General features: G+C 27.8%; 1 protein-coding gene across 4 annotated transcripts in view; it reads left to right on the forward strand.

Annotated features, from left to right (window-relative positions):
- LOC119605388 (cyclin-dependent kinase 11.1) overlaps window positions 1-13278 on the forward strand; it is a 34468-nt gene that overhangs the window by 15342 nt on the left and 5848 nt on the right. For 2 of the 4 annotated variants that reach the window (XM_037958458.1, XM_037958460.1), the window contains exons 2-9: window positions 4027-4217; window positions 4400-4483; window positions 5086-5139; window positions 7620-7730; window positions 7807-8044; window positions 8119-8312; window positions 10648-10837; window positions 10916-11134. In XM_037958458.1, the coding sequence (XP_037814386.1) occupies window positions 4027-4217; window positions 4400-4483; window positions 5086-5139; window positions 7620-7730; window positions 7807-8044; window positions 8119-8312; window positions 10648-10837; window positions 10916-11134 (1281 nt within the window). The remainder of the gene's footprint in view (window positions 1-4026; window positions 4218-4399; window positions 4484-5085; window positions 5140-7619; window positions 7731-7806; window positions 8045-8118; window positions 8313-10647; window positions 10838-10915; window positions 11135-13278) is intronic. The other 2 variants (XM_037958459.1, XM_037958461.1) reach the window with 1 other exon arrangement.

Raw genomic sequence — 13278 nt, forward strand, 5'->3', positions numbered from 1 at the left:
TTTTTTAAGAAAAGTTAAATTTATTAAAAAATCTAACAATTATTAAACATTTTAAAGAATATAAAGGAAAAATTTTTTAAATTGTTATACATTTGAGTGTTAACAACTTGTTTAAAGTGCAAAAAGCTATAAGATTATAGAAATAGAAGTAAATAATCTTAGAAAACGCTTAAATTTTGTAATAAATCTAAAATTTTATTGGAAATTATAAAAAAACTTAAAATTGTATCAAGTTTTTTTCCTTGAAAAATTTCAAAAACTTTAAAAAATAACAAGTAGGATGTAAAAAATCTTATTTTTGCACCTTTATTTGACTTTAAATAAAACTTGTCGCGTTATCATTGATCGAAGGCGGCAACTACTACCTTAACATGTGAGAAAAAATTTTATTGAAACATCAACAACAAAAACGAACGTATTTTTATTGCCAATTAAAAATCGGAAGAAAAATCTATGTAAAAAAACTCGTGGTATCGAACATTTGCTTTGATTTTTTTACAATGTGACAACTAAATTTTCATTCGTATAGATTAAAAAAAAAAACAAATTAAGAAAAATTCGAAAATTTTTGTTTTTTTGAGGGTCTAATGTAAAATCTTTGGCTAATATTGAACTAGTTTCAGACAAACGTTAAAGCAATTAACTTCTCTCTCTTTTTTGAAAAGAAATAAATAATTAAGTTAAAAAAATCTTTTAAACTAATTAAAAACAAAAATATATATAAGAAATAAAGTAAAACATATAAAAGTTTTAAAAAAAAAGTGCTAAAATATAAGAAATTTTCAATAAAAATATTAAAAAAGAAATTGAAATTATAAAAAAAAAGAAAATTAAAGAAAAAATCACGTAATCTTTTAAAGAAAATTCTTTAAAAAAAAAAGAAGAAAATAAACAATTTAACCTTCATTTAAACCAACAAAACCGCCAAAGTGAATCAATCAACAGGACGCCCGCGTAAAATTATAAAAATTATACGTAAAAAAAAGAAAAATGACGATACAAGTGCCAACGAAACATCGGCGGCGACAACAACGGCCACAACCGAACGTATAAATTCCTTTACTTCGTTACGTTCCCTGCAAAATAATAATAATGACAATGACACGAATAACAAAACTACATTCAATAGATCGGCTTCGTGCAATAATGTTAAACGTGTCATTGTTACAAGAAAAATTGTTAGACGTAGTAGTTGTATAAATAAAACAAATAATAGTGAAAAAGCTAAATTTATAACTTCATCATCTTCTTCATCTTCAACATCATCTACCTCTTCTGCGACTACAACTTCGACAACAAGTTCTTCATCACTGTCAACAACGACGACAACCAACACGACGACCACAACAACAACTTCAAGTTCGAAAAATGGCAAAAATGCTAAGATTCTAACGCGTACAAATAGTGCCGTTAAAAAATATGCCGATCCAAGTAATAGATTTGTTAAAAAAAAATAACTCTCAGCCAGTATGTCGGTAAAAATGTTGGGAAAGGCAATGAAAATGAATTAAGCGATTTTGTTCGTGAAAAATCGCTACATTTCTGTAAAGACTAGACTATAGACCAGAATAGACTATAGACTAGAGTATAGACTAGGCTATAGACTTGGTTATAGACTATACTATAGACTATCCCTTTTTAAAGACATACTGGTTCAAAATTGAGAAAAAGTTTTAAAAAATAAAGATCAGCAAAGGTTTGAAATTGTAAAACAAAAGTAAATTAAAGATTTGCAACATTATAAAGCATTTAATATAGAAAATTACTTAATAATAATAAAAAGTTAAGTGTTTTTGCTCTAGGAAAGACTTCATACTACAAAAAATGCTTAATTTACTTGGAGTAGTTCATAGTTTTGCTTATAAGCGTCTTCAACTTGAAGAAATAGAGATTTAATCACTCTAATTGCTATATAAACAATAAAAACCGTTATAATGACAGAACTGTCTATATGGCAACACTTTTTAAGTCATGATTTGTTTATTGAAAGATTCTAACGCCATTTTACATAACAGAGAGAGTTTAAAACGGGTTGTCATTCTAAAAGTGTGTTCATTAAGCGTTTTTTTTTAACGCTTATTAAATAAAAAACTTAACATTAACTTTTAAGTTTAAAATTCTTTTAAAGAAATTTTCCTGCTTAAAGAGAAAGAATTTATAACAAGTTGTCATTTAATAAAACTAGCGTTTTTTTAACGCTTGTTAAATAAAAAGCTGAAAATTAACTTTTATGACAAAAATTTACAAATATACTAAAATTTTATTAATTTTTTTTCTTTAAGAAGAAATCATTTTTCTTAAAGCATTTTTGCGGTTTTTTAATACTTTTTTTTCTTAAAAAATCTCCGGGTTTTTGTCTTCATTAAAATTTAATGACTTTTTAATTGTTTTTTTAATTTGCTTTATAAAGCACGTTTTTTTTTGACGTAAATGCTCTTTTTTCTTAAAATTATCTATAGAAAATCTGTTTTTTTTTTACAAAAATAACATTGTAACCGCGCCCTCTCTATAGCTCCCTTCCTCACTCGCCTTGGCTTCTTGTTATTATGAAAAAAAAGAAAATAACTTTTTTGTTAAAGAAATGTTTATGCCAAAATTTAATTATAAAATTTGTTTTCTTTTGTTAAAAAATACAACTTTTAAATTTAGCGTAAAAAAATAAACATTTTAAAGAAAAGTTTCAGTTTCTTATTGAAATGAAAATAGAAACAAAAGAAATGAAGAAAAAATTTCCTTTTCCTCTAAATTTTTTTTTATATAAAGAAAAATAAATAGTTTATTTTTAAAGTAAACACCTGTCTGCTCGAAAAAAAAATACCTTTAAACTCAATAACAAAACATTGAGATCATATTGAAATTAACAAAAAATAAATGATTATTTTATTGTTGTTAAATTGCAAAGAAATTATTTTTTACGTTACTTTTTTTCAATAACATTTTGTAAACTTGAAACGAAAAACTTTTAAAATTTATGAAAAATAATTTGTCTTTATTTGTTTATAATTTATTTAAAATTTCTCATTAATATTTAAAGTTTTCAAATCAAATTTTCCAAAATTTCCTAGATAAACCATTTCTTGTTTTAATATTTTGAAAAATTCCCTGAAATTTATAAACATTTTTTAATATTTTTATTGAACTAAATAAAATTTATAAATTTTTCTCAAATTGCAATTTAATTTCTTTTTAAGTAACTTTTAAGCATTTCAAAAAGCTTTTTTTTTTTCAAAGTTATTAAATTCAAGATAATAACTAAACATCAGCCCACTTTACTATCTACCCTTGGGGAGGGACGGGGGTTTCAGTGCAGCATTTCTTATCTAAATTACTTAATAAGTAAAACAAAACTAGTTTAATTTTCATTATTAATGTTCATAGAGAACAAAGAAAGATATTTTTCAACAATTGCTGATCTTTATTTTGTTTCGATACGAGCTTTAAAATGGGTTTTCTAAAATCATTTATATTTATCACAGGCATGAAACAATTAATTGGTAAATTAAATGATTTATGGCCCGAACATAGTGTGGCACTTTCCATTCCAAAGGAAATTGATAAAACAAAAGAAAAAATACCAGGAGTTGAAGAGATTGAAGGTAAAAAGATCAATCATTTAATTGATAAATAAAAACGCTACACAATAACACTGTTTAGTTACACTGCATGACAAACCACACAAACACTTGCTGACAAAACATAAACAAACATAAAAAATGTAAACAAAACATTGACAAAGGATTTTTACTCGAAACCAAAACACAGTGATGCCAATCAGTCTAACACAAAAACCTTAAATAGTTGGTAAATGTAAGAAAAACAACAATTTGAGCTAAATTTAATTAAAATTAAAAGTTTTTAAGTAAATTTTATATACAAAATGTTAAATTTATATAAAAATTTAAATAAATTTATAAAAACTAAAAACACTTTACCTTAAAAAAGCTTTAAAATAAACTATATGATAATTTCAGCATAAAATTTTGCTTATTAATTGTTATTAATGATATATTTTTTTGATTTTAACAGGCAGAGATGGTTCAAAAATCACCACAGTTGTTGCCACACCTGGCCAAGGTACCGATCGTGTACAAGAAGTTTCCTACACAGATACAAAGGTGATTGGCAATGGCAGTTTTGGTGTTGTCTTTCAGGCAAAATTATGCGATACCGGTGAACTGGTAGCCATTAAAAAAGTTTTACAAGACAGACGATTTAAGGTGAGTATAGGAAAAAAAATAAATTAAACTCTCTCTAATTTGTAACTTTTTCTTAAAAAAGTTTAATTTAATCTTAACTTTCTACAACAACAAACTTTGTTTTAAAAAAAGGAAACTATTATGTGTTTTAAAATGTTTTAACCTAATGCTATAATTAATTTATTTAATTTTTTCCCTTTTAGAATCGTGAATTGCAAATTATGCGTAAATTGGAACATTGTAATATTGTAAAACTTTTATATTTTTTCTATTCGAGTGGTGAAAAGGTGAGTGTTACCATTTGCAAGATATTATTTTTAATTGAAAATAATTCCTAACAATTTAATTACATAAAAATGATGTCCCTTAAAAAAAAAAACTCATAAATTTAAAATAAAAATGCATGCTTTATTTTGAAACCTTAACATTTTGTCAACCATGATTTCTTTATTCTATATAAAAATAACATTTCCTTTTTTCAAACCCCTTTTCCTTATTTTCCTCCTTTTTTTAAACAAATTTCTTTAAAACCTTTAATTTTCTGTTTAAAAAAATTTTTATTTTTTTTTAATAATTTATTTTCTTTATATGTTTTTAACCAAAAATAATACCAAAAAACCAAACTATTTACCAATAAATATAATAATAAAAAAAATACTTGTGATTGATCTGCATCATCATAATATTATCAACTTTAACTTTTAAATATCAAAAAAAAAAAAATCAAAAAATTTTTTAATAAAATTATTTTCTATAATGTGTATTTTATGTTTACTATATACAAATAACATTAATTAATTAATTATGTGTTTGTGTGTGTAACAAAATACAAAAATTAAAAATAAATTTCAAAATTAATTTATCCAACAAAATCTCACAAAAAAAAAAGTTAGCTGAATTTCCCATAGATGTGGGGATATTTGCTTCGGTTCTTAAACCTCAGGTACCTATAATAAAAAAAGCCATCAAATCAAACAAATTCATTAACCAAAAACAGAAACTTCAAAACTTCAAATATAATAAAAAAAAATAAAAATATCAAATATTAATTTCATTCTTATATAATTTTCCAGAAAAAACAAAATCAAACAATTATGCTAAAAATTATGCTGCATTTTCTCTTAATAACCATCAAAGCTCACTTGTAAATGGCTTTAAAATAGTAAATGAAATACGTTGTTTTTCTTCAATCACTCATTTCATTAAAATAAATTAAAGAAAACTTAAACAATAAACTTTTAATATAACAAAATCGCTCGCTATTTTGTTTGTTTGAAATAACATTTTTAGCATGCGGTTGATTTTTATAACAATTCATAAAAAAAATCATACAAGAAAACCATACACTTTTAAAAGAAATTTGTTATTTTCTCTCAAGAAAAACAAACTAAAAGGTTTTTAATTTATAGCGGTTTTTATGAAACGCTATAAGTCAACACTCTAGGTGTATGTAGGTGAAATTTGCTACAAATGTCAAAAACAGGAAAACAGTTGCCACGAGGTGAAGTCAGGGATGGCAAATGAAGTTTTGAAATTGTACAAAACCGCAGATTACAGACTTGGCAACAGACTCGACAACCAACTATACTAACTATGAACTACACAACAAACTAGTCTATATACTAGACAACAGACTAGACAACAAACTAGTCTATAGATTAGACAATAGACTTCTATATGGACTAGGCAATAGACTGGCCTATGTACTAGGCAATATACTAACATATAGACCAGACTAGGCAATAGTATAGACAATATACTAGTGAATAGACTAGACAATAGAATAGACAACATACTAGTAAATAGACTAGACAATAGACTAGTCAATAGACTAGACAATAGACTAGTCAATAGACTAGACAATAGACTAGTCAATAGACTAGACAATAGACTAGTATGTAGACTAATCTAAAGACTAGTGTATAGCCTAGAAAATAGACAAGTAATCTACAGACTAGACAATTGACAAGTCCATAGACTAGACAATTAACTAGTATGTAGACTAATCTAAAGACTAGTGTATAGCCTAGAAAATAGACAAGTAATCTACAGACTAGGCAATTGACAAGTCCATAGACTAGACAATTAACTAGTCTATAGACTAGACAATAGACTAGTCAATAGACTAGACAATAGACTATTATATAGACTATTCTATAGACTATATGATAGACTAATATAAAATCTAGCGACATTAGATTCGACTAGACAAGAAACTAGACAATGGCCTAGTCTTAACATAACTCATAGACTAGTCTAGACAATAGACTATTCTATGGACTAGGCAATAGACTAATCTATAGAATAGACTAATCTATAGAATAGACTAATCTATAAATAGATAGAATAGTATGTAGACAGACAAGTATTTAGACAAGACAACAGACTATTGTATAGACTAGACGATAGAGAAGTCTATATACAATAGTCAAGTCTATGGACTAGGCAATAGACTAGTGTATAGACTAGTATGTAGGTTATTATATAGACTAGATAATAGTCTAGACTAGATAATAGTCTAGACATTAGACTAGACTAATATATAGACTAGAAAATAGACTGGTGTTTAGACTTGACATTAGACTAGTGTTTAGGCTAGGCTACAGACTAGTCTTAACAATAGACTAGATTACAGACTTGTCTATGGACTAGATTATAGTTTAGTTTATGGACGAGACTTTACACTAGGCTACATACAAAGTTTACAATAGATTAGTCTATTGACCAGGAAATAAAGTATTTGGTATAAAGATAAAATTGTACCAATAAATAAACAATTATAGCAATTGTCCAACCCTGCTTCATAAACAATGTGCATTGACGAGAGCAATGTAAACAAAACAAAAAGTGATGTCAACAGTTTAAAATAAAGAACAATGAAATCAATGACGATTTATCAACTGCAAAGCCAAAGAGTTTTACAATTACACTAAGAAATTAAAAGAAACTATAAAAATTAAACAAATTTAAAATGGATTTGCAGAATTTTAAATATTTGAAACTTTTCCAACGCAGTTTCAAATCTTTTAAACTGAAATTTTTGAAAAAAGAGTGTATGGGTTTTTTCATAATAAAACTTTTCAAAAAACTCCAAAATTTAATCATTTTTCGTATACATTACAACTTGTTGTTCATAAACTAGAAATAAATGTCGTATGCTAGTTTTGTAAATAGAAATATTTTCAATAGCATGCGATTTTATTAAAACAAATTTGTGTTTATAATTTTTTTTTAATTAAACTATTTATTTTAAAAAAAAAATCTATGTTATTTTATAATTTTATTAAGTTTTTAATTATTTTCTCATATTTTTTTTCTATAATTTTTTTTATTTAAAATTGAAGTAAACATTTGCAATATTAAGAAAATCTAGAATATTTTAATAAATTTATGTGTGTTTTTTACCTATCTATTTTCTTTTAGCGTGATGAGGTGTTTTTGAATTTAGTACTCGAATATATACCAGAAACCGTTTATAAAGTGGCACGTCAATATGCTAAAACTAAGCAAACAATACCCATAAACTTTATAAGGGTAAGATTTTAATAAAAATTTGGCAAATTTCTTTAAATTTTATAAATTTTTCTTTTTATTTCTTTTTATTTTACAGCTTTACATGTATCAATTGTTCAGAAGTTTGGCTTACATACATTCATTGGGTATTTGTCATCGTGATATTAAACCACAAAATTTATTATTGGATCCAGAGACCGCTGTTTTGAAATTATGCGATTTTGGTAGTGCTAAACAATTGTTGCATGGCGAACCAAATGTCTCATATATCTGTTCACGATATTATCGTGCACCCGAATTGATATTTGGCGCTATTAATTATACCACAAAAATTGGTAAGTTTTAAGACTCCTAATCCCAATAAAACTCTAGGTTTTAATTTTTAATTTTTTTTTTGTATCCCTAATAGATGTGTGGAGCGCCGGTTGTGTATTAGCTGAATTATTGTTGGGCCAACCTATATTCCCCGGTGATTCTGGTGTCGATCAATTGGTTGAGGTTATTAAGGTATTGGGCACACCCACTCGAGAACAAATTCGCGAAATGAATCCCAATTATACGGAATTCAAATTTCCACAAATTAAAAGTCATCCATGGCAAAAAGTAAGTATTTCTTTATATTTATTAATAAACATTTTTCTAATATTTCATGTTTTTTTTTTATTATTTAAAAGTAGTTTTCCATAATCAAAATGGCTGTTTTAAAATTTTGTAAAGCTTTTTGTCATATATATTTTTTTTTTTAACTCCAACAAAATTTTCTTCTATTTAGTGCGTTTTATTTCTAATAAAATACAAAAACTTTTTACAGTCACTTCTAGAACGTTCCCAATTTCCAAATGCCCTAAACCAGAAACAACGTTTAACCGTAAGAATTTCTTCTTAAAAAGACACTTAAGTTAAATAGACATAAGTGCAAAAAGGCAGGTTCAAAGCAAGGGAGAGAGAGTGCTACTACCCAAACACAAACTGGGAGTGTTAGAAAAAGTCTCTGTATGAGACCAGGAAGAGAGAGAGAGAGAGAGAGAGCGCGCGCCTAATTTTAAAACCCTCAAAATTTTGTCTTTTTAACTTTCTATTCATTGTTTATTTAATTTTATTTAATAATTGGTTACTATTTTCTAATTATTTATTAATAATTTATATCGTTGCTAACCCCCTTTGTTAAACTCCTTCTCACTCTTCTAATTCTCATTTGGTTTAAAAGATTTACAGCTTAGTTTTGACATTTCATTTCAGTTTTATTAAGATTGAAACCCATATAATTAGTTTAATAATTTAAAATCGTGTTGTATTTGTTTTAAGGCATTTGGCTACGTTATTTTTATAATTGCTCCCCTGTATATATGCTTTAAAGATGGCTTCTTTTGCATGATTGTTTCTACAATCTTTAGGAAGAATTTTAAACTATTTTTTTTTTGTTAGTTAATTATCAGTCACCGATTAAATTAAATGTTTAGCAAAATAAATTTGCTTTATTTGCTCTTAACAAATGTTAAATCGTTGCTTTAACTCTCATTAGACTGCGTTGTTGTTATACTTTTTACTCTTACGCATAAACCGCTAAATTGTTATAACGATATGGCAACTTGATGTGATATTACAGAGAAAAGGTAAACAATAATAACAATGTTGACAAGTAGTCAATTGCTGAAAAAACGCCTGAAATTATGAATGTTACAAAAATATTATAGTAAGGACTTCGTTGATAGACGGGGCAACTAACTTCATAGGAACTTCATCTAACTATTTTGACCAACTCCTTGCAAAATAATAAATCTTTCTGACATCTATGAATAAAAGTTACAAGGATGTCATCCGGTCGACTGATTGTTAGATTATGAGCTGCCAATCCAACTATTGGTTTCTTCTTAAGGTCGTTTCTCCTTGTAGTTTAATAGAACACCATTTGTAACCATCGAAAAAGTTTAAACTCATAATTTCTTTATTTTATAAACATTTTAACATCAACCTTTTTAATTAACTTCACACTTGTATCAAATGTAAACAAACAGTCTTTGTGGTGCTTTTAAAAACCGCCTAACAATTTTAACAGCTGATTTTAATGGATATTAAAAAGCCATTACTTTTTAGACAATAAAAACTTTATTTTTAAAGTAATGTTGTTGTAAAATAACTCAAATTAAAGCTATTAGTCTTGGCTATACATCAATGTATCTTAATAGTCCAATTATTAGGAGAATTTTAAGAAAAAAGTACTTTGTTCCCAACTTACTTCAATTCAAACAAGAAGAAACAAGTAGATATGTAAGGAAAGGAAGCTGAAAGGACATGGAAAACTTGGTAGATTATAGTCCGGAACATAGTCTAGGTTGTAGTCTAGGCTATAGTCAATAGTCAAAGTCAAATTTTTAAGTTTAAATCATATATTTTTTAAAAGTAAGGTTATATTTGAATGATTTTTCTTCTAAAATTGTATTGCCTTGAAATTTTCGTTTTATTTTACGCGTATAAATTTTTTACTGTGTAAATATGTTGTAAGTTGAAGAGTTTTTTGTACTAATATTTAGTTTAAATAAATTAAAAACATAAAATTATTGAACTATTATGACAATAAAGTGGTGAGAATTTCAAATAAATTGAGATTTTAACAACAATTTCTAAAAGTTTACAAAGATTTCAATAAAACTTGTCAGTATTAGAGATAAGATACAGCTGAGTTTATAACCTACCGGAATGTAGACCTATAAAGTCTATTAACTCCGGCATCCATACATGAAGATCGAGTTGCTCTACTTTAGAACTTTACCAACCGATAGATAAACTAAGCTACAAAGTTTTATTAAATTCTTATAAACCTTTTAGAAATTATATCCGAAACTTCTTCCACTATCTAATAGATCATATCATTTATGCTTATGTGCCTTCCCTTATTTTAACCACAAAACCAAACAAAAAAACAAATTTTCTTTTTAAGGTTTTCCGTATACGCACTCCACCAGAAGCTATAAATTTGGTATCACAATTATTGGAATATACACCAAGTGCACGTATAACACCATTGAAAGCATGTGCCCATCCATTCTTCGATGAATTGCGTCAAGAGGGTAATCATACATTACCAAATGGTCGAGAAATGCCACCATTATTTAATTTCACTGAACATGGTGAGTTTAATTAATTAATCAATCATCATATTAAACATTTAATTGATTTCTTTCCTTTATCTATTTTGCTTATTTTAGAACTTACAATACAACCAAGTTTAGTACCACAATTGTTGCCAAAACATATGCAAAATAGCGCACATCGTACTGCTGGCGCTGGTGGTGAAGGTGGTGCCGCCTCATCGGCCACAGCTGCTGCTTCTTCTTCATCGTCAACAAATGCCACAAGTGCTGCTGCTGCCGCTACGGCTAATAATACTACGCCGGGTGCAGGTGGTGCAGCGCAAGCAGCTACAGGTTAGTTTCACTTTTTTAATTACCCAAATTTATTTTAAGTTTTTTATTTAAATTTAAGAAAAGAACTTGTTAAATGACTAAATAATCGGTCAATTTTAATTGTTTAAAGTTTGGAAAAAATAGCATGCTTTTATAATTTTATTAGGTTTGAGGGTTTTATCCATAAATTTAGCAGAAGACTTTAGAGAAAAAGTTTAGCAAGTATTTAAATCAGTTTATAAATAAAACCCCTTAAAAACAATCAGCTGTTGAAGTAAGAATCTATTTTGTCGAAAATTTCTCCACTTTTTTCATATGCAAATAGGAAATTCTTTAAAGACAACGGTTGGTATAGACTATAGAACAAACTATAGACTAGACTATAGACTAATCTATAGATTAGACTATAGATTAGACTATAGACTAGACTATAGACTAGACTATAGACTACACTATAGACTAGACTATAGACTAGACTATAGACTAGACTATATACTACACTATAGACTAGACTATAGACTAGGCTATATACTAGACTATAGACTAGATTATAGACCAGACTATAGACTAGACTATAGACTAGACTATAGACTAGACTATAGACTAGACTATAGACTAGACTATAGACTAGACTATAGACTAGACTATAGACTAGACTATAGACTAGACTATAGACTAGACTATAGACTAGACTATAGACTAGACTATAGACTAGACTATAGACTAGACTATAGACTAGACTATAGACTAGACTATAGACTAGACTATAGACTAGACTATAGACTAGACTATAGACTAGACTATAGACTAGACTATAGACTAGACTATAGACTAGACTATAGACTAGACTATAGACTAGACTATAGACTAGACTATAGACTAGACTATAGACTAGACTATAGACTAGACTATAGACTACACTATAGACTAGACTATAGACTAGACTATATACTACACTATAGACTAGACTATAGACTAGACTATATACTAGACTATAGACTAGATTATAGACCAGACTATAGACTAGACTATAGACTAGACTATAGACTAGACTATAGACTAGACTATAGACTATAGACTAGACTATAGACTAGACTATAGACTAGACTATAGACTAGACTATAGACTAGACTATAGACTAGACTATAGACTAGACTATAGACTAGACTATAGACTAGACTATAGACTAGACTATAGACTAGACTATAGACTAGACTATAGACTAGACTATAGACTAGACTATAGACTAGACTAGACTAGACTATAGAATAGACTATAGACTAGACTAGACTAGACTATAGACTAGACTATAGACTAGACTATAGACTAGACTATAGACTAGACTATAGACTAGACTACAGAATAGACTATAGACTAGACTATAGACTAGACTATAGACTAGACTATAGACTAGACTATAGACTAGACTATAGACTAGACTATAGACTAGACTCTAGACTAGACTATAGACTAGACTGTAGACCAGACTATAGACCAGACTATAGACTAGACTGTATACTAGACTATATACTAGACTATAGACTAGACTAGACTTTAGACTAGACTTTAGACTAGACTATAGACTAGACTACAGAATAGACTATAGGCTATACTATAGACTAGACTATAGACTAGACTATAGACTAGACTCTAGACTAGACCCTAGACTAGACTCTAGACTAGACTCTAGACTAGACTGTAGACCAGACTATAGACCAGACTATAGACTAGACTATAGACTAGACTATATACTAGACTATAGACTAGACTCTAGACTAGACTATAGACTAGACTCTAGACTAGACTCTAGACTAGACTCTAGACTAGACTCTAGACTAGACTCTAGACTAGACTGTAGACCAGACTATAGACCAGACTATAGACTAGACTATAGACTAGACTATAGACTAGACTATAGACTAGACTCTAGACTAGACTCTAGACTAGACTATAGACTAGACTCTAGACTAGACTCTAGACTAGACTCTAGATTAGACTCTAGACTAGACTCTAGACTAGACTGTAGACCAGACTATAGACCAGACTATAGACTAGACTATAGACTAGACTATAGACTAGACTATAGACTAGACTCTAGACTAGACTCTAGACTAGACTGTAGACCAGACTATAGACCAGACTATAGACTAGACTATAGACTAGAC

This window comes from Lucilia sericata, unplaced genomic scaffold (assembly GCF_015586225.1).
Source record: "Lucilia sericata isolate MDLA Ls3-8-SP2 unplaced genomic scaffold, ASM1558622v1 Contig000481F_arrow, whole genome shotgun sequence".
NCBI lineage: Eukaryota > Metazoa > Arthropoda > Insecta > Diptera > Calliphoridae > Lucilia > Lucilia sericata.